Below are 22,896 nucleotides of genomic sequence, written 5' to 3' on the forward strand. Positions count from 1 at the left end.
ACACACACACACACACACACACACACACACACACACACACACACACACACACACACACACACACACACACACACACACACACACACGAAATGAATTTGTCATGAAATTACTGTTCCAAAATACAAATAAAAAATGTAGGAAACAAAAAAATATCAAGGGACCCATGACAATGTGTCCGCTACCCTCAAATGGGTCCCGACCCAGGGTTTGGGAAATGGTGCTGCTGTAGATCGATCTAGTTCTTACCAGTTTATTTTTGGACAAACTGCCCCAGCTGCCCAGAGTCTGGATGGTCTTAGAGAGGAGGGTGAGAGTGCGTGAAATCTCTGGGTCCTAGAAAACAAGTTTAAAGCAAGCATCGTCAACCAAGAGCAGGTCAATGTTATGATCGATGATAGATACCCCAAAAGTTCAGAAAACAAGCTTATTGAGTACCCGTTATCAATACGCTTTGGCCTGTTATGGAGCATAGCGGAACCATGACGTCATGTTTAAACAATCAAGACAAGAGGCGATCAAGATAATCGCCCACGCTGGCACAAACATGTCTAAAAGTGTATTGATACCTGCCAACAGAGTAAACAACATTACGTGTTTAAAGTCACTCTCTGTAAAAGTTAACAGTTCCTTTAATATTATTTTATTGGTAAAAAGGTCAAGTGCCTTCCGTTTGTTAGAAAAGTACTGTAGTTGAACTGTACTGGTTCTGTTCAGAATTTATTATCTCCCATTTTTCCACCAAATAATAGAAAAAGCTTGATAACAATAAAAATTAACGAGCTCCATCCCTACTGAAGATTGAGACAAACTTAAAGAATACACTTCGTTTACTGCATAAATAAACAATAATTTGAACATAAAAAAAATGCTTATTATTTAAAAGCAAATTGATTGCATGTTGGATTTGAGACTGGGAGCATTCACAGAGATTCATGATGAGACAAACAATAGATGTTTTCCACTTGCATGACGGTTTTGAAAAGTTTTCCCTGATTGCGTTGCAATGTCAGATTTATATAAGAAATAAATTAACTTAATCAGAATTAAATAGGTCAAACTGCTCCACGACAGAACAACCTCTGCAACAACGACATCATCTTTTATTTTCAACACAAGCACTGTGCTAACAAACGATTCAAGTATAGAGAAATATCTCATTTAATTTGAATTAACACAACAATTAATTTCATGCTTGCACTCACGGGATGATGAGGACGGAGCTGGAAGGAGTGCGGAGAGAGAACGGCCACAGCGAAGAAACGCAGGAACACAAAGCTGCTAACGGCCGAGTACTGCACGTGTGGATCCGCTTGAATAGGAGGAGAGGAGAGGGAAATATGAACCATGTGTTGTAGTGGTTTTCAACCCTTGAATAGGAGGAGAGGAGAGGGAAATATCAACCATGTGTTGTAGTGGTTTTCAACCCTTTAATAGGAGGAGAGGAGAGGGAAATATCAACCATGTGTTGTAGTGGTTTTCAACCCTTTAATAGGAGGAGAGGAGAGGGAAATATCAACCATGTGTTGCAGTGGTTTTCAACCCTTTAATAGGAGGAGAGGGAAATATCAACCATGTGTGTTGCAGTGGTTTTCAACCCTTTAATAGGAGGAGAGGAGAGGGAAATATCAACCATGTGTGTTGCAGTGGTTTTCAACCCTTTTCATATCAAGGTCCATTATTTCTTTGGCATTTGAGCCACACATGATGGGTCTGAGATTTAGCCTCTCAGTCATTGGATAAGATTTTGTCCACATACAATTCCATGCTGTATATGGTGTTGGCACCATTAGGAGAGATAACAGGCAAACGTTGATCAATATAACAATTCTTCTACAAACATAGGTTTTTCAGTAAACTGTTGATGTGGGCATGTCGGGAGCCACGGGTGATTCTTAACCGGCCACGCTTGTCGGACTGTCGTTAGTACGTCTGAACAATGTACACTACAGCATGCACCCCGTCGGAATGGCGGTGGGTAAGTTATGCCACTCTGTCCCCATAAATAAAGGACAAGGTCAGATAAGGAAGGTAAATACTACTGGTTGTAAAAGTCACCTGGAAAACGTTTCGATGCCATCCATCTCAGCGACCTGAAGATGTCACACATAAGAGGAGGACAGGATGCACTGGACTGGGTGATGGAGGAGAAGATCTTTTGTACATAACCCTGGAGGTTTTCCTGAGGAGAAGAAGACCACACACATTCTATACAACTCCTTTCGTGAAGACAGTCTAGTGATCGCTTTTCAAAATGGGGCCCCAACCACAAAACTAATTATAATTCAGTGTAATTCAGTAATTCAGTAAAAAAAAAAGAAACTTGATTTTTTTTAAATTTGTGCGACAAAGTATAAACAAGGCTTCACACCAACACAGTCAGTATCGCGGTACCACACACAAACGTTCAGTCCATCTGTCAAAGTTAAGTGAATAAGTTTACTGGGGCGCAGTGGATCAGGGGTACAGTTGTGGTAGATAAAGGCGCTATATAAATGCACGATTTACCATTTAAGTTTAGTCTCACTCTCACATGTTGTATGCATGTGCATGTGGGAAGTGCGACTATCAGAATTCGTGTCCTCGCCTTCATCTTCAATGTTGTGTTTACACGGACACATCAACATTGTCCATTCATTGTCAATGGGATTTAATGTTTAAGTTTGTGTTAGCACATACACTAAAAGCTGGCCATAGGAGGGGCTATCGTCTCCTGCAGACTCCTGCTCAGAGTGTGCAAGATAGCCAACATCCTACGGATGTCCTAGCTGATGATGCAAGCCAAGATAGCCAACATCCTACTGATGAGATGATGCAAGCCAAGATAGCCAACATCCTACTGAAGATGCAAACCAAGATAATTTACCTTGTTGACTTCCACGTTATCTCCTTCCTTCAGTTTGATGGGGTCAATCTCACATGTTCTATTGGATTCACAGATCTACAAAAAACACAATATGGGAAAGAGTGAAAGCAAATAATGGCAGATTTATTTTTGAAATTTGAATGGACGAAAGGATAAAAGAGTAAACAAGGCAGTGTTTTATTGGTTTAACATTTTGTTTTAGGGCAATAGCAGGCTCATTTATAAAAATAAAAATAAACATTGATTTAAAAAAGGCCAATTTGACTGAGGATTACCATAGAAGTTGCACCATATGAGCTTGTACAATTGTCTAGTATGACATGCCGTTCAACATGGATGCAAAAACACACAAAATTCTAAGGTACACCAAGTGAATGTGACAATATTCACGTGGAAGCGAGCATGGTTTGAGTAAATGGCCACACCCCCTTCTACTAGTAGTACGGGATAAAGTACAGTTTTAGACCGCGACGGAGCGGTGCCATCTCAAGCGAACGAGAGACACCACGAGAGACACCATCGAGCAAGTTTCCGTGTCGAACGTTGCAAGTTCAACCCGAAAATAGTAAGTCACGTTCCGGTGAGAGCGTTTGCCCCGACTGACACTCAAAGTGGCTACTGGCCAATCATAGCGTTTCCTTGCACAAGTGAACTGGCCAATCACAGTGCATCCTTAATCAAATGTGAAGAGAATGACATGCTGGTGGGTTTTTATTCAAGCTTCCGCGCTTTATACCTCGTCTATTACAGGCTTCAGTGTAACGGTCAGGTCTTTATACCTGGTCTATGACAGGCTTCAGTGTAACGGTCAGGTAACTCTTTATACCTCGTCTATTACAGGCTTCAGTGTAACTGTCAGGTCTTTATACCTGGTCTATGACAGGCTTCAGTGTAACTGTCAGGTCTTTATACCTGGTCTATGACAGGCTTCAGTGTACCGGTCAGGTAACTCTTTATACCTCGTCTATTACAGGCTTCAGTGTAACGGTCAGGTAACTCTTTATACCTGGTCTATGACAGGCTTCAGTGTACCGTCAGGTAACTCTTTATACCTGGTCTATTACAGGCTTCAGTGTAACGGTCAGGTAACTCTTTATACCTCGTCTATTACAGGCTTCAGTGTAACGGTCAGGTAACTCTTTATACCTGGTCTATTACAGGCTTCAGTGTAACGGTCAGGTAACTCTTTATACCTCGTCTATTACAGGCTTCAGTGTAACGGTCAGGTAACTCTTTATACCTCGTCTATTACAGGCTTCAGTGTAACGGTCAGGTAACTCTTCCCCACGATCTTCATCATGTCATCGATGCAGCGCGCTGCCAGTGAGTTGCCACGAAATATGGTGTTGGCCTCCCTGAACAAACAAGAATATAATACATACAGTACATGTGTCCAGGGCAGGAACAGAAATCATTGACACCTGAGACACAGATTCTACAAATTACTTCTAAATCATGACAGTTTTCTGAAAAACCCATGTTTCTATATATCAGTGGTTCTCAAACTATTTCATGTCAAGCACCCCAAAAATGATATGCTCTATACTGCTGCTCCACGACAACCGTCTGGTGCCCTCTGTCATATGCGCTGTACGCTCTTAGCATAGAGTGTGGTATAGAGGTATCTCTGGCATCCCTGCATCAGCATAAAGGGTGTTGAGCCATCCAGAAACAGTGGCGAATACCCTTTTTGCAATATCGTTTCCAAAAGGTAAATGTATGAGAAGCGAGCTACAGATGCTAAACTTAGGGCAGGCACTTAACATTTTTTAGATAGGAGTGAAGCAGCTGCTTACATAGCCTATGAAGTTAGCCAGTAACATGTTTTTGTCGGAGAGGAGAGGCACCATTAGCGCCTCCCCTGGTCGAATGTCGAGTGAACTGAAGTCATTTGGAAAATCGACATTCGACCAGGGGGAGGCTCTAATGCCGCAACTTCCGACAAAAACATGTTACTGGCCAACTTCATAAGCTATGTACAGTAAGTTTGTTTCACCCCTGTCTAAAAGGTTTACGTGCCCGTCCTAAGTTTATCATCTGTAGCTTGCCTTCTATAACTTTACTTTATGGAAACTAAACTGCGAAAAAGGGTTTTCGCCACTGCTTTTGGACGGCTCAACCCCTGTTCTTACAGATGCGGAGATAACTCTATAGTCTATACGGAACCTCTTCTTGGAGCTACGAGCATCGAGCCAGGTTCCAAACGGGCCTAGGCTAGGCGGGACTAGGTGGGCCCTAAACACGTGCATGCGTGTGTGAACTCACTGCGTGTTGTCCAGCTCCAGGGCTGCCACGGCAGAGACAAAGGGCACTAGCCGGTTGTGGTGGAGCAGCAGTCTGACCACCGGCAGCACGGCCTCGTAACGCTCCCTACAAATGTCCCCCAGGATATGGGCTGCCGACGCCGAAATGGGCTTATAACGGGAGAGAGAGATGGAGTGAGTGAGAGAGAGAGAGAGGACAGAAAGGAAAGAAAGTTGTTAGATTGTGAACAAAATGTGAAATGAAAAAATTAGTAACTGACGAAGAGAAATACCAAAAGTAATTATCACCATGATGGTATTAATCTTCTCAATCAGCTTCATTAATATACCGTTCTGGGCCTGTAATTGCACTGTTAATCTTACTCACGTCGGTTGTGAATAAGTAATGTTTCGGTTTTATCTTTTTTAAGTACTTTGTTAACAAAGCTGAAGACGCAGGGGGATAGATCACTTTCTGTGGAATGATCTTCCAGTAGGTCTGACCTCCGATCGTTTTTTTATTCTTCTTCGAAGCTTCTAGCCCTAAAAAACGAGCAGAATCCGAAGCTTCGACGACGGGCAGGGATTCAATAATGAGTCAGTGATTCATGAATGGTGGAACTCCATCATATGGCTTTGAAGGGTGGCAGATCTATAAGCTCTCATCATCATATGGCTTTGAAGGGTGGCAGATCTACAAGCTCTCAACATGACTTGCTGCAATGCATTTTGGGCTTGTACTTCAACTTGTACTTGTTCTTTTGTGCAGCGGTTAAAAAGGAAAGAAAACTTTAAAGAGAAAAACTAGTACTAATATTAAATAATGCCACATGCCACATGAATATTAAAATCCATGTGGCAATTCTATATATGGATAATTTTTTACGTCATGAGACCCCGTCCAGGACAGGCTTCAGGAGACTTGGCTCAGATCTGAACCCGTTGCGACCGCATGCTCTTTCTGACGTCCACCCCAGGCAGGGTTCGAACCCACAACCTTCTGCATGAATGGGGGGGGGGGGGGGATTAGCCCCATCTGTTATAGACCGTCTCAAACCGTGCCTGTGTACTATATCATTTTTGTCACCGAGCGTAGAGAACTTTGGGCCAATGCCGTTGTTTTAAATGTGCGTTATAAATGAAGTGGATTGGATTGAAATGTGTTATATCATTGTTTATAATCAATTATAAATGCTATTAATTATGAATTAATAATACTAATCTAATGATGCTGCAGGTAACTGTTACCTTGACATCCGGGGCCTTGAGCAGCAGGTTGCAGAGTGGCGTGTAGCAGGCAGATGGCAGCACCGTGTCCTCCGTGTAGGTGACGTTGAGACGCAGGGAGCCCATATCGTCTGATTTGGACTTGTTCCCGTTCCCTTTGGGCTGGAGGAGATACCTATGGTTCACAGGCACATTCACTCAAATGTACTGTGTGTACATTTGAAAACCAATGCTATAATAATTCAATATGATTTTTTTACTGAAAACACACAAAATGGGGAGACAGTCATAGAGGAACAGAGAGGTTCTTTTAAAGTTACCAGGCCTTATAATAATAATAATAATAATAACTTACCAGGCCTTGTGAATATGGTCATTTCGCAAGATCTTGACAGATACCCGTGTCTCTCCGAGAAACACATCCTGAGCCAGATTCCCATTGTTCCATAAATCAACTCTGCAGAATGGAGAATGAGAAAATTCTACAATCACAATGTGAAATGTAGTACAGTGGTTCCCAAACCTTTTCATGTAAAGGACCCCCAAATTGACACTAATTAGCCCCATTTGAAGAGTTATGCCAGGGACCCCCACAAGAGAAGATCTTTATGGCTCTCGCAGTGATTCTCAACCCGTTTAATTTCAAGGACCCCCAGTTTGACATGCATTAGTCTACAGACCCCCATTTAATGGCATTTCTATCTCTAATTTATATGGAAAAATCTATGTTAATTTAACTCTGAGAGTGTACACATGAAACCAAATGGGCTTGTTAGGGTACATTTGGTTCCATTTGTACACTCTCAGAGTTACAGAACCATACGGTCCATTTGGTTCCAAACTATCAAGTAGCTGGGGACCGCCGGAAACTCCCTCAAGGACCCCTGGTTGTACCCGGACCACACTTTGAGAACCACTGATGTAGTACATCAAATTGCAAATTTAAAACCACGTCTGCTGGAATTTCGTAGTTCTGTACAGCAAAGAACAATGCACACTAAAACAACAAACGAAAAGTAAAAAGTAAAAGACTCCTGAGGCCGTTGCCTGCTTTAGGTATGAAAGCCAAGACACTGCAAAACCCGTGCAATGAAACCAAGTCAAATCCAAACCTCCAAACAAACCATGCATGGGTGTTTATTACCGTTTAACCCCGTCTAGCCTTACCCAGTAAGCTACGAGTCCACCTTGAGGGGGGAGATCTACTGTAAGAGACAAGGCTCACAAATCCTTAACCAAAACAAAACAACCACTCTCTATGAGTTAAGGCAGAACATTTGAACTTTAAACTCTTGTCAAGCCATGAGCCAGTGAACGAGATGGGTGAAGAAGGACAAATAATAAAAGCCATGGACATGAACATGAGTTCATGTCCATGAGTTTTACAGTTTTGGTGGAACCATGGAAAACATACTTTATCTCTAGTTTCTCAATGTCCTCCTCTTCCACTTGAAAATGTGACTTTTTTGAGTAGCTGCTGGACCGTGTGACCTTAGGATGGATAACATGGGTTTAGTTTTCAATCAATTCTGTCAAGCCAGTCCAATGCAGTCAAATATGTACTAGTATGCAGTGCACTATGCAGACACCAGACGAAGAAACAGAGATACTTGAATGTACCTCAAAGAAGAAGGTTTCCTCAAAAAGTGGGTTGCTGGTTTTCTTCTTTACTTTTGTTTTCTTCTGGTCTGACCTGTGAAAACCAGTTGGAACAAGTTTTTAATTTTATTTCTTCCGGTCTGACCTGTGTGTGTGAGTGTGTGTGTGTGTGTGTGTGTGTATGTCTCTCTCTCTCTCTCTCTCTCTCTGGTGTGTGGGGTGCGAGTGTCGCTTTACGTCACGTCGCAAAAACCCAGCGGTTTACGCTACATCGCAAAAATCATTGCTGTGGAAACAGATATTTGTTGCAGCTCGGTGCCTGTGTGTGATATATGTGCAGTTAAAGCACCATTCTGTCGCAGGTAATGAATCCAATGGCCCCAAGAGGGGTATTAAGAGGATTGGCAAACAGCGGTCAGTTACCTGGCAGGTCCAACGAGGGATACGGTGGCGTACGGGTCACAGTTCTGCCCACTGCCCATCAGAGGCAAACCCTGACATTCAATTATCCTGTAGAGGTGGAGGAGACAAAAACCTCAAATTAATACATACAACACCTTTCTATTCTACTTTAAAATGATCCTGTGAGGTGGAGGAGACAGGAAAAAGGATCAAATATAACATTAATACATACAACACCTTTCTTTTTCTTTTCTTTTCACCAGCTGCTGTGTAAGCACAGCTGGTCAATGGTCTTTCTGTGGTGCTTTCACGCCCACTTGCTGTAGTTGAGACCCATGTTTCTCATTGGCTGTCAACGATAATTTGTCAACTGACAACTTATCGTCCTGACCACAATCCTTATGTTCTTTAATGGTGTGTTAAATGGACACCTTCTAATAGAAAACGTTGGGTTAGGGAACAACTAGGGGAAGAACAGACTCAACAGTTGCTCCTGTTGCAACGGTTTGCTTTCCTATTGTCTTTCACTCTGCACTTTCTTTGCCAACAGGGAGCTCACTAACTCAGTGCTTCAGGTGATGACAAACAACCGTTGTGTAGGGCACCTTTGACAGGATGTGGCTGATTAAGACGAAGCCACCAGAGAATCCTAATAAGCCCATCCTCTCATCACTACTCTGTGAGGTGAGAGACAAGGAATAGCAAACGACAGGATGTTTGTGTATCATTTGCCTGCTGGGAGTCATGGCGATATAATTCTCTGTAGAGTGCATCTCTCACACTCCCAGAGGGCCCTGCTATTTTCGTCAGTCAACCCCTTATCCCTAAACGTCTTTGCCATTCTTTTACTATTTTGAAAAACATAAAAAATGTGTTCAACTAGCGGATCTACATCAGCCTTCATTAGTGTCATCATCGGTAACACCTGTGAAGGAAGTAGAGAAGGGGCCAAAGTTCTTTCCAAAATTGCGTGTGCACAGCAGAGCCAATCAAGTTAAGAGTTCACACTAAATCAGATCAGTCATGTCTGTGCATACACGTACTGCACACACGCACTTGTGGGAAATGCAGACGACAAGCGGGTGACGGCTGAAGGGAGAGATACAGCCACGGTGACGGCAGCACTAAACCACAGCGAAGAGCGCTAGCTTCCTGTTGAGATGCCATCGCTTCCTCCTCATTCATTACCCTGCTCTCCAAGTATGAATGGAGATGCAAAACATGACTGAATAGAAAATGTAACCGACGTGATCTCAATGACACAAACAAAACAGAGTGCTCAGGACACCTTGTATTGCAATCCAGATGCATGCGAATATAGCCTAAAAGAAGCTGACATCATGCATATCTCTGCAATATTCTACATGATCTCATAGCCAAACTTATTTTGTGTGAGGGAGGGGGGGGGGGGGGGGGGGGAGTATAGGGTAATATCTGATAATCCCATGGTATAAAAACTCATTTTACGAGGCGACATGTCAATAAGAAAATGAGGGGTTGAACGGTCACTGTGACTGAATGACTCAGATATGACAATTCATGAGTAAGTGATAAACAAATTAGCAACCATGGCAGGCATTAGTCATTGCTTGAGCAACTACGGGCAACTACAAATGTCAGGATGATCATTTGTGATCCATTTATTATTAGTAGTATATATAGTCGTGGCATTGAGTATATACGCATTACACACACACACCACAATATATAGTATATATAAAAGCATGCATGGCAGATAGGAGGAGCCATTGTTCACTCTATAAATGGTGCGTTTATACCTCTGTGTAGTGCCTTTACCCAAGGTGTTTTACATAGATTGTGTGCATTACATTCACCCATTCACACACCGATGGTGGAAGAAACCATGCAAGGCACCAACCTGCACATCGGGGGGAATTAGGGGTTCAGAGTCTTGCTCAAGGACACCAAATCTGGGGGAGCCCACAGGAAACCGAACTGGGAACCTCACGGTTCCCATCCGGCTGCTCTACCAGCCACTCTTCCCCTGTGAGCCAATGACTGCCGCCCCTAATACCTATATCTGTCAAATAAGAGTTTGGCTTTGTTTGTAGTATGTTGCAGGCATTAGGGTGTGTGCGCTTAAATTTGCAGACAGCAATTTTGTGTTTGCTGCATCTGCGTGGTGGTGTCACACCGTTTACAATACAACCACACCTCTGCCATTTGTCACAATATCAAAGCTAGTTTCTGTTTGGGTCTGTGGTACTTCCTCTGTATTTATGTTTTCATTCTGACCATAAAAAAAAAAGAAAAACCCTGTTGTCAAGTACAACAAAATGGTCACGCTCGCGGCCAAGCATGCAGACCAAGTACCCACGCACCCACACACACACACACACACACACACGATATTGAGAGTGTATGCAACAGAACAGAGGTAATAATCCTGTGTGGTAAAGGAAAACAACCTAGCTTAATTCCAGTGGGAGATGGAGAAAGAGCCAACCATGATAACATTGCCCCTGTGGCCCCGGCTGGACGTGGCCCTTGGAAGGAACACGTTATTCCAGGATTACTGCATGTTTTTTTGTACCTACCCTAGGGGACACGGGGAGAACATGCAAACTCCACACAGAAAGGTCCTTTCGCCAACTCCACCCAGGGTATGGGCACTGACGACACCGAGGAGAGAATAACGCCCCCAGCGAGAATCGAACCCAGGACCTTCTAGCTGTGAGGCGACAGCACTACCGACTATAGCACTTTTTATCACTTAGGCTTAGAACACTGTAATATTGCAAGCATGGTAGTACAATAATATTATATAAGTAATAAGCAAAGGAAGTGCCTTATATGCAACCACAAAACTAGATACTCACTCACCGGACTACTAGCTGTTGACACACTGAGCCGTTCTCTGTGATCACTTCATTCAGCTTCATCTCCAGGTGTACCTTACCCTGTCACACACACACACACACACACACAGGGAGAGCGACAGCTCAGGTGAGTTCGATGGGCTATATTTATCATGCACACAAAATAACTCTTCCTACTTCCGGGCCGCTTCCCTACTTCCTTTACAGGTGTTACCAATGATACTAATTTTAGTAGTCTCTGTTCCATTTAGTGTACAGTGGTTCTCAAACGTATTAATTACAAGAATAACTCAGAGACTGTACAAATAGAACCAAATGGACCCGTATTTGTACACTCTGAGTCACACACCCGTACAGGGCCATTTTTTTTAACCCACTCAAGGACACTTTGAGACCCACTGGTAGCAGAGTGTTTCCAGTCAACCAGCATGCACAATAGCAGCACCCTGACTCCGTTTGACCAGAATGGAACAGAGCCTTCATTAGTATCAGCGGTAACACCTGTGAAGGAAGTAGGAAAGGGGCCCTAGTTCTTTCCAAAATGGCGTATGTGCATTCATCCCATAGTCAGAACGTAGACTAATGGTCAAGGGGGGGGTTTCAAATTAGTCACATATCCCTCCTAGGTATACACACAGTCCTGTAAACATGCATTTCATCAGAGATCACAGCAATGGGCTGGCTTGGATCTCAACAAGTCTCAAATGTTTCAAGTTTAAAATGGTGTAAATTGGTCTATATCCAAGTGTCTAATCATAACGGCACATATTGCCACAGATCTTACAAAAACATAATTTCCAGACAGTAGGGACACACTCTTTGAGTCAATGCAATACAGCTGTAGTGTTAATCATTCACATTCGTTTAGTAATTTTCCACAAGGCGTGAACCATTGCGTTAACCCCCGATGAAAGTAGAGACTCTTTTCTTTCTATACATTTTTATGCAATATATAATATAATCCTGAGAAAAGGGATGATTGCAGTCTCACATCACCTTTGAGATTTTTTTAACTACTTAAGTTCATACCCCAGTTTTTAGGTTTTATCACCTAAAACTGGAGTATGAATATTAACCCCATTTTGGGAGGGAACCCCTTTTGGTGTTTTAAACATTATGTTATAATTTAGCTATTGAGAAATAGCAGCTCTACAAGCTCATAGCGCGCCACTTGTAGGTCTGCTATTTTTGAAAAATCGTGAAAATATTTATTTCAGAAAACTGGAGGATTTAGAAGATGTTTTTTTAAATTTTGAGGTCAGGCCTAAATGGGGCCTTTAGGCCTAAGGTACCCAAACACCCATGTTTGAAATCCACAACTTCAGGGCCAGGGAAGAGTGAAGTCCACGACTTTAGGGGCAGGGAGTGAGTAAGAAGACCCTGACATTCTTCTTGACGTGGCTCTACCTCAGGAAGAGTCCTCCTGGCCGGTGCAGGTTAAGGGAGGTAACATTGTGCAACATGAGCCAAAGCAGCTGTCATGTTTTTTATCAGGTCGGATGTGGTGAAAGTCTGCCTGCCTCATCTTCGGAAGTGAGAGAAGAGTGTGTGGGAGGGAGAGAGAGCGCGAGCGAAACACCAAACATGAATCTAGAACGTATTGTCCTTCTCCTACTATGCTCAAAAGGAGCAACATCGATAACCAACTTGACATTTTATTGACTAATCATGTACCCCACAACAGCACTGAGATATTTTTATGAATTGAACAAGGTGGACCCACTTGTAAACAAGTGTAATGCTTTATTGGGTCGTCCACTCACAGTTAACAGTCTTTTGTATAGAGTTGTGCTTGAAATGTACTGTAATTCTGCAAACTGTTAATAAATATTTCAATCAATCAATCCCTCTTCCTCACACATATCAGCTCTTTACACCACCACAGGGGTTTTCAACCAGTGTTCCTTGAGGTGGTTCCAGGTGCTCCCCAGCTAAATGATGGAGAGAGTTGGCAACCAAGTGGACCCTTATAGATCTTTAACTCTTGAGAGTGTAAAATTAAACCAAATGGAGCCGTACGGGTCCATTTGGTTTCATTTTATGCTCTCAAGAGTTAAATTATTGTTAAACATCTTAGCATTACTTAATTTACAAGAATGTAATGTAGAAGAAATGTTATTTTGACCAATGTTTGTTTGCCTGTTATTTTTGGGTCCGAGAGGCTAAATATGATCAAATGGTGGTCCGTGGCTCAAATGCAGGCTTGTATAATTATGTACACAATTGGTTTTTCCCCTAAATTTAGCTGGTGCGGCTTATATTCAGGTGCACTTTATAGTCCGGAAATTACGGGTAAGTACATTTACGGACAAGGCTGAGCCTAAATTGTAAACTGATTAGCACTCTGAGCACTCAAGAGATTCGAAAGAATGTTTTAGAAATAAAATGCATTAAACTGCCTCTGCTTTTTCTGCAATTTGTCATTAGCAGAAGACAACCCTTTGTATATTTGTTGGGTTAGATAGGGTTTAATTCAGCCAAGAAACTAATTTTATGTTTAGTTTTAGGTCTATGAAAAGTGTTCCAATAAGTAATAACTTGCCCAAATGTACTTTTGAATGCTGAAATTACATCCCCCCCCTGACAGACAAAGACATTTTATCAGATAAGAATCTCCCCTCACTTCAGTGATTTTTAACATATCCCTTATATGGCCGTGCTGGCAGGAGGCCTGCATGCTGCTCCAATCTTTCTTGGTAGCCATGACATGCTGACCAAGCTAAAATACACTGGCAACGAGAGCTGTGCACCGTTCTCCTTTCAAGCTAAAGGAAAACAACCTTTCTTTGCTTAGAATGCTAATGTAATGAGTCCATGTGGTATAGGCAATGAGCACAGGGGAAATGAATTGGAGGGAAAAGTGACAATTTAGTTTATAAATATAGTGGAATAAGCATGAAGAAGGAAGGAACAAATAAAATGCACACAAGGAAAGATCCTCTAGGTAGTTACATGTCTGAGAAGAATTGATTAATATTGATGATGTTGGTTATTCCTGGGTTATTTGGGAGGGCCAATCAAGCCGCAAGCAGAGCCTGTGGCACCACCATGGGCCAGGTGGAGCCTGCAGAACCATTCTGGCTCGAGATTCCACCACTCAATAAAAAAACATTGCAACCCATTTTTTCACCCAGTGTCAATTATCTAATGTAATCCTGGGCGCTACACTTCCTCTGGCAGCGGACAGACGTCATGCTTCCTTCTATGCATGAGGTGTCCAAGCTTCTTCTTTTCACCCGACAGGGGAGAGTTTCCCCGGCCGGACGTAGCGCGTGGAAGGAACACATTATTCCGACCAGTTCCTTTCCCCTCCATGAGGCGCCCCGGCTGGCCAGGGGGAGGTATTTTAGAGATCAGGATTACTCCATGTTTTTGTGAGCGTACCTATCCTAGGGGACACGGGGAGAACATGCAAACTCCACACAGAAAGGCCCTTTGGCCAACCCCGCCTCGGGTACGGAGGAGAGAACACGCCCCCAGCGCCCACAGCCCACAGGGTCCTCAGAGGGAATCCAACAAGGGACCTTCTAGCTGTGAGGAAACAGCACTACCGTGCCCACCTCCTAGAGTCATTCATACGTTGGCGAAGAGCACCATCCAGCCTAATCAATTAAAACCCTAAAGCTTAACTGACATTGGCAGATAAGTGTTGGATTTGAAATGACATCCTGGGACGTCATTGGCGGTAATGTGTTAAAAATCTGTCGATGGGCGCTACTGCGCTAGCCCCTCCTATGTCCAGCTTTGAGGGTGCATGTATTGTAAACACAAACATTGTCCTAACACAAACATTGAATGCCATTGACAATGAATGGCCAGCTTTGAGTGTTTATGTAAACACAAACATTGAAGACCAAGGTGAGGACTCAAATTGTGATTGCCCAGAATGAGAGCGCCCCTCACTTCATGCGGGTGTGATTTATTTCAAATACAAATTAATTATAAAGCTCCTTCCTTGGCATTCTCTACCTGAACTTCTGAGTTGGGATCCACTGGTTGGAGGCTGATCCAATGTTCCTTCCCACTGTATTTGCACAGGTCCTCCTTTCTTATGGACACTTTTCCTGAAAAAAATGTGCACACCCCAAACGTCATCAAAGTAGATCGTAGAAAGCGTGTGTGTGTGTGTGTGTGTGTGTGTGTGTGTGTGACCACCCCAGGGTTAGGCGATGACAAATATATCAGCAATCGTGGATTAGATGAGTCCAATCACAGAATATTTGATATTAGCCGATTTTTTCCAGGGTTTTTTTTATTTCATTTTTGCACATTTTAAAGCAGTGATTTGAAAACCACCAAATATTCAAATATTTTTAGCTCCGATATCAGTTAATTTCACCTCAATTCCTTTTGTCCGCTCCATGAAGTCCTCACCCGGCTCACCGTGTCCTTTTCATCCTAGTGTTCCTAACTTCACTTCAACTGATCTAGCTTATTCTGTTCATTGACAACGTGCAGTCATGTTCGCACCCAGACACCGGCGCTGCAAAAGAAATGCAGATCTACAAACTCAATGTGTGGCGTCCGCGACACACAGAGCTTGTAGAACTACCATTCGACACACGATCCACTGTACGCTGAATATAACTCAAACTTAAAAAGGACTGGGGAGCTGTTCTCAAATTATTGCTTTTATAGCACGAATATTTTTGGCATATCACCCAACCTTTGAGTGAGTAAATGAGTGAGTGAGTGTGTGCTTGTGTGGGTGGGTGTGTGTGGGTGTGTGTGTGTGTGTGTGTGTGCTACTTACCAACAGGCAAGCGCTGGAAAACGCTCTTGGCATAAATGTTGAATGATAAACACTGAAATGGTCGTGGGATCTCAAAATAGAAGTCCTCTCCATAGAATGGGCTGCAAGACAAGAAATTCATTACATTAATGTCCAAAAAGGCGAGAACTTGTAGCATTTGAAATTAACCCATTGAGACCCGAGAGACCAGATTCTACAAATGTCTTCTAAATCTAACTTTAGACAGTTTTTCATGTCAAAGTATTTAATGTCAAGGAGCCGCCGAGACCCATCTGAAAATGTTGTTCCAGGGACCCCCCCCCCCCCCAGAAGCAAAAATAGGAGTTAAAATGTTTGCTATGAAAGAATATATATTCAAAATAATAAAAATAGCTAAAGTTTTAAATAATGATTAATGTGGTTAAAGGACCACTTCACCACTTTTCAACGTATCTTCATATAATTGGTCCTCTCATCTGTCTCGTTGGACAGATTATTTTTACAAAAATGTTTAGATTTGTATTATCGTGAGAACGATGGCTTCCATTTTCGCATTGCAACTTTTCAGGACTAGAAAGAATGCATCTATTAGCTTGGATTCCCCATCGATGATGTCACTGGTGGACACGTTTCTGAACTGGCCACAGCCCTCCTATGAGACACAGACCGAGTAGAAAGAAATTGTGCCATTTTATCATGATTATTGGTGAGGACATATTATATGAAGATAGGTTGAAAAGTCCTTTAAAAGTTAAGGTAAAACAGATGGGTTCTAGGTCTTGATGGGTTAAAGAATATAAGGAAGAAAAACTGGAGAAAAAAAAACATACCCTCCCTCACATTCACGTTGGATCTCTGATATACAATACTTTTAAAAATGTAATACACACTGCGTGGTTCCACCTACAGATTCAGTAAAGTATGGCAGCCTCTTCTATCACATGCAGACCTTATACATTCGTACACCCGACTGAACCTGATTAGCTGCTATCTGACTAGCCTGCCTGTCTTGCCTGGATGATGTTTGTGACCATCATGAGCCCATTTGAGGGTTTCTTTTCTTGCGTGTGTTTGTTGTTGGTTTTTTGTATATTTTTGCTACTCTGTTTACCTTTCTCAGTTTGTTTCCGCATTTGTTTAAAAAAAAAAAAAGAACGCTTCAAATTAACACCGACTCTGGGGGAGCCGGGGATCGAACTGGGAACATCCGGCCGTTCTTACCGGCCACTCTACCACTGAGCCACTGCTTCCCCCTAAAAGGCTCACACAAAAACATGTATTACACATTAGCGATGGGCAATCGTATCCATTTCCCCCCCATTGTCCACTTGTGGCTGCACAAGATCCCCGATATACATGATCCTATTGACAGGGTCTGGTGGGACTAGGACGGGGTGGGGGTCACATATACATGATCCTATTGACAGGGTCTGGTGGGACTAGGACGGGGTGGGGGTCACATATACATGATCCGATTGACAGGGTCTGGTGGGACTAGGACGGGGTGGGGGTCACATATACATGATCCTATTGACAGGGTCTGGTGGGACTAGGACGGGGTGGGGGTCACATATACATGATCCTATTGACAGGGTCTGGTGGGACTAGGACGGGGTGGGGGTCACATATACGGTAAGGCGGCAGATTTACCATACATAACATGAGTGTTAAAAGTAGGACTGTAAAAATTGACAAAAAGGCATTTGAATATTCCAGTATTTTTTTTAGCCATTTCTGAAGTGTGTACATTTTAGAGCACTTTATTTATAGACTGGTAATAGTCCTTACTCCTTAATCTACCCATTTTGGGTGGGAACCCCTTTTGGTGTTTCAAGCATTCTGTTTTACCGGTACTTTAGCTATTGAAAAATAGTAGATCTACAAGCTCATAGCGCGCCACCGAGTGGCGCGCTACGAGCTTGTCGGTCTGCTATTTTTGAAAAGTCATGAAAATGTGCCGCAATTCTTTCAATATATATTTCAGAGCGAACATTTTTAAATAAAATATTGGCTTCTGGGGGTCCCTGGAACTACATATTTTGAAATGGGGGTCCGTAGCCAAATAGAGATAATTCTGGGGGTCCTTGACATGAAAAAGATTGAGCACCACTGACACAGAAACATGTGTTTTTCTGAAAAAAGTTAGGATTTAGAAGCCTTTTTTGTCTTTTTTTTTTTTTTCATCGACCTCAGTCCAAAATGGGTTAAACCATTGACTGGCCTATATTAAATGCTGCTGCTGTTGTGCTTGTAAAAACATGGTGCTAGCCATTGTATAAGAAACTAGTCCAAAGGCCTATGAATCCCTACAATGACACTTCCCTATGTGCAGCTTATGTGTTCTTCTCGGTTGGTGAAATGCCTGACACTTCCGCAGGGAGGGTTTGGCAATACATGCAGACTTGTGCATACACCCACGCATCCTCCTGTTAATGCATAACATTACATGGAACTACTTGTAGCCCCCGCACTGTCTGTACAAATGCAAAACCTAATCACAATGCACTCCCTCTATCCCTGCCTTCATCCTAGATTTCCAAATAACGTGAAGGGGCAAGGTAAAAACCCACGCAAAAACAAAACTCTTATCCACTACTAGTGGGTTCTTGGTTCAGGGCATGTTTTCATGTCTCAAACAAAAAAATAGGAATACAAGACAATACAGTAAAGGTGTTACCCAGAGAGAGACAATGAGGGAGCAAGAAAGAGAAATAGAGGGACATAAAACATAACATAACGGAGCGATACGCGTGTACATTTGACATTGAGGTAGTGAAGTTGACAGTGACAGACAAAGATGGGGCGGAGCGTTGGAGGACACACTTCCTCTGCCACTGTATAAAAGGAACTCTTTGAAAGGGTTTGAAATAATATGAGAGAGGAAAAAGTTGTTGTGAAATACCTAGAGAGGTCAGGCCCAATAATTATGTTTACAGTGAGTGTGAGATTGGAGGTAGAAACATTGAAGAGATATTTCACTTTCAAAAATGTTTCATGTGTCTTTTATTTTGATGGTCTACTCATGGCTTCCCCCCCCACCCCCCCCAAGACAGTTTCCACGCTACTTTGAATCAGTCAAACTTCAGTTCATTTTAACCATGTTAGGTTCATTGAAAACACCCGTCCTTGGTTCTGGTGACTCATATGTGTTTTTCCAATTACCTATTTCATTCATTTTCTTATAATTCTTTTGGAAAATGAAAAAAGAATTAATACAATGAAAAGTTAGTTAAATAAATTAAAAGAGGAATTGAACAAACACACCCTCCTCGCGTAATCAGTCGCCATAACCAAAAACGGGTAGTTTCACTGACCACAAATGGTAGTAGAGCAGCCGGATGGGAACCGTTGGGTTCCCAGTTCGATCCCTGTGGGCTCCCCCAGAGTCAGTGTCGAAGTGTCCTTGAGCAAGACACTGACACTGAACCTCTAATTGTTCCGGATGTGCAGGTTGGTGCCTTACATGGTTTCTTCTGCCATCGGTGTGTGAATGTGTGCGTGTGCGTGTGCGTGTGTGTGTGTGTGTGTGTGTGTGTGTGTGTGTGTGTGAGAATGTAATGCACATGCACATCTATGTTAAACGCCTTTGATAAAGGCGCTATAATATAAATGCACCATTTACCATGGGTTTGTATAGGAATTAGAAAGGGGATAAAATTAATATCAAATATATAAATACTGAGCCAAGTAACTTAAAAAGTGTCTGGGGTGTTCACAAAAGCCTGAGTGGACACCAAACATGTTTGAAAGTGAAATATCCCTTTAAGTTCCCTGGTCACCTGTCTCCCACACATACAGTATCTGAACAGGTTGTGTGCGTGTCTCCATGTTGGTCAGAAATAGCTCAGTTTTATGTCCTTTTTTCATTGGAAATAATTTGCTTTATACCCCACACAAGTCGACAGGGGGTGCATACGTTGGTCAGATAGAGGGTGTCATACTTAATGCCTGTCGGACTGTTCGCACGTCGGACCAAAAACATACCCTTCAACAGCTGTGTTCATACACAAGCAGTTCCCTTCAGGGGAAACCACATTTTATCTATTGCTTAATAATTAAGCACGAAAATGAATATCCAATTCATGTATCAAATCTATTTATATAAACTAACTAAAACTATGTCAATGAAAACGTTTTTCAATTAAAATGTTGTACTATGCATCTTAGCATAATTCATTTTATAATTTATGCCCAGATATTATGGTTAATAGCCAAGGTCCGTTTCTCTGTATGGTACATGGTGATGAACAAATACCTTTTGTATGTATATAAAACAGGATGTTCCATATCATAAGATGATATCAATGTTCATCATGTCAGCAGTCGTAGCTGTTGCATAACCGATGCACTCAAAGATACAAGCTATACTTTAGCCTGCATCATTTAGCAGGAAATATAGGAAATATTGAATGCCTGAGCCCCATGATACGGGAGGTACTAGAGACAGTACTGCAGACTACTTAATATTGTACTAGACGTACTTAAATATTTTAACCAGAGGACACATAGAAATCTACAAGAGTTAATTTAACTCTGAGACTGTAGAAATGTAACCTGTAAGGGTTAATTTGAACAATTTATTATGACTAAACTAAAGTACACTTACCATTAGCAAATGACATATGTCTTTTTACAATATTTCTTTATGGTTCAGATCAGAATAGAAAGAAAGGTGACAAAAATAAATGCTACTCAGTATATCCACTCCACACCAAGTTCCTAAAACCCGGCTAGGGGAGCCAATGAATGCTTACCTGAGGCTTTTGTCAATCACCTTGGTGCGGTGGACTTCCTCCTGATCCAAACTGATGGTGCAAAAAGTACAAAGGTCCCGCTGGCGGTTGGGCCCGGAAACTGGACCCAGGTTTTTAGCTTCACCTACAGAGGAGGGACAGTAGCATGATGAGTCCAATGACAGGAGGGACAGTATGATGAGTCCAATGACATCACATCACTTCACTATAGCATTGTTTTAGGGATGGGCGATAGGACATTTCTGGACGATATCAGATATAATTAACCCATTTTGACCTGAGAACAGATTCTAAAATTCAAAAAATTGTCTTCTAAATCCTGACAGTTTTCTGAAAAAGCTATGTTTCTATGTCAGTCGGTCTTCGATTTTTCAAAAATAGCAGATCTACAAGCTCATAGCGAGCTTGTAGATCTGATATTTTTCAATAGCTAAAGCATAACATAATGCTAACACCAAAATGGGTTCCTGCCCCGAGAATGGGTTAATTGCCATTATCTGAAGAAATGTGATCGTTCTCACATTTTTAAGAAAGATAGCCCATTTGGTTTCTTACTCAACGTCTTTGCAGTGCTTTGCTTTCTTTCTCAGAGTTGCCTGGGCAGGTGCAGAGACCAGGACGGATGTGGCTACTGTGAACTTGAGGATCAATCATATGTGGTTTAAGACACAAAACATTAACTTCCTCAGCCTACTCAATACTACTACCGACACAGGAGTGTGCTGATTCACAAATGACAAACACTTCTCTGTAACACGCCTCAAAGCTTGTGAATAAAAGCAGGCATAGACTACTACTACTGGTTAACTGATTTAGTCATCTTGTGGTGCATGCAATAAAAGACAAATGTTGTTGAAAACATACTAAGCACATCTTATGGTCACTCAAGACACTAGCCGGTCAGTGTCAAAGCCATTGAGTGCCAAAATGTTGCAATATTAAACCTTTAGCTAAAGGTTGATAGAACCTTGTGGAACGCAGCCTCCCAACTGTCATAACAAAGTGTGACTCCTTAGTGACCCTCCTCCGCAAGTTTCCGGTAGGGTTTACCGTACACCTGAGATTGTGTGTGCAAATGCAGACTTCTACAAAACAGTGCATTCTTGTGAGTGAGTGTGCCACTTCACGTCACGTTGTGGGCTTGTAGATCGGCTATTGTCTTCTAACTTGTGTAATTCTTGTAATTGTTGTTACAGCTCAGTGGCCTTGTGGTTAGAGTGTCCTCCCCGAAACTGGGAGGTCGGGGTTCGACCCCCGGCCGGGTCATACCAAAGACTATAGGTGCTCGATATTCAATCCAAATGACTCAATCGGTGATCGGCAATGATCGGCACTCACTCAACATCAAAGGTTGGATTGAGGGGATCAATACATATGATTCACTCAGCGTCAAAGGTTGGATTGAGGGGATCAATACATATGATTCCCGAGCGCAGCACAGCTGCGGCTCACCGGTGGAGCCCCGGTGTAAGAGATGGGTCAAATGCGGAGAAGAAATTTGGCATACGGCAATGTATGTGATAAATAGGACTTTTTAACTTCAATGTTGTTTTTTTTAAGATTTGTCCAAATAAAAAGGAATGGGATCAGCTCTTTAACAGGCTATATTAATGTGATATATAGCTAATCCTGGGATTGGACATTAACTGAATGAGCTGAGTTGTCATCAAGCATGAATGCTAGAAAACAGATGCCATGCAATGGTGTGCTCACCATATTGAGGCATGGGATGGGACAGTCAAATACAACACCTAGTATGTCAATTTTGTATGATGATTATTAAAATATGAGCCACCATTGATGCTTTAAGATGTAGGCTAAAGGGAACAAAATGATCAAGCATGAACAAGGAAGAATGACGTTTCGTAAGACAGAAAACAGAGCTTACAAGCCATGGTTCCTCTATTTTGGTATCGTTTAAACATAATGTATAGATTGCCTTTGTTTCCCCCGTTCCTCTTATTGTATTGTTTCCTAACACTATTTGTCATTTTACATTTTTGTTTGTTATATAAATACATTTTATATTAGTGATTACCAAGCCTACATACTCATCTTTTGCTTGCTCAATGCAATAACATGGCCAGACTGCCTTTTGTCATAATTTGAACAAGAATCAGTGCTCTCTCCTTATATAGTGGGGACCATAGTCTCACTCTGAATAGTACAGTCACACACATGCAAATTAAATATTTGCAAAGCTTAATTTGCATGATTTATTTATTTTGCTAATAAA

The 22,896-nt window shown here is 42.2% G+C and overlaps 1 protein-coding gene across 5 annotated transcripts in view; it reads right to left on the reverse strand.

The window, feature by feature from the left end:
* The window catches only part of rasa2 (RAS p21 protein activator 2), a 40,353-nt gene that overhangs the window by 13,605 nt on the left and 3,852 nt on the right, over window positions 1–22,896 (reverse strand). For 3 of the 5 annotated variants that reach the window (XM_080772624.1, XM_080772622.1, XM_080772623.1), the window contains exons 2-16: window positions 20,661–20,784; window positions 15,928–16,028; window positions 15,144–15,238; window positions 11,179–11,255; window positions 8,356–8,442; window positions 7,954–8,026; window positions 7,748–7,824; window positions 6,689–6,790; window positions 6,355–6,508; window positions 5,129–5,277; window positions 4,104–4,218; window positions 2,864–2,938; window positions 2,056–2,179; window positions 1,203–1,309; window positions 247–333 (exon numbers count right to left, since the gene is read on the reverse strand). In XM_080772624.1, coding sequence (XP_080628750.1) covers window positions 247–333; window positions 1,203–1,309; window positions 2,056–2,179; window positions 2,864–2,938; window positions 4,104–4,218; window positions 5,129–5,277; window positions 6,355–6,508; window positions 6,689–6,790; window positions 7,748–7,824; window positions 7,954–8,026; window positions 8,356–8,442; window positions 11,179–11,255; window positions 15,144–15,238; window positions 15,928–16,028; window positions 20,661–20,784 — 1,547 coding nt within the window. Of the gene's footprint in view, window positions 1–246; window positions 334–1,202; window positions 1,310–2,055; window positions 2,180–2,863; window positions 2,939–4,103; window positions 4,219–5,128; window positions 5,278–6,354; window positions 6,509–6,688; window positions 6,791–7,747; window positions 7,825–7,953; window positions 8,027–8,355; window positions 8,443–11,178; window positions 11,256–15,143; window positions 15,239–15,513; window positions 15,559–15,927; window positions 16,029–20,660; window positions 20,785–22,896 lie in introns of those variants that run through there. The other 2 variants (XM_080772626.1, XM_080772625.1) reach the window with 2 other exon arrangements.

Source organism: Protomyctophum bolini (assembly GCF_963924005.1).
Source record: "Protomyctophum bolini genome assembly, chromosome: 9".
In the NCBI taxonomy this organism is placed as follows: domain Eukaryota; kingdom Metazoa; phylum Chordata; class Actinopteri; order Myctophiformes; family Myctophidae; genus Protomyctophum; species Protomyctophum bolini.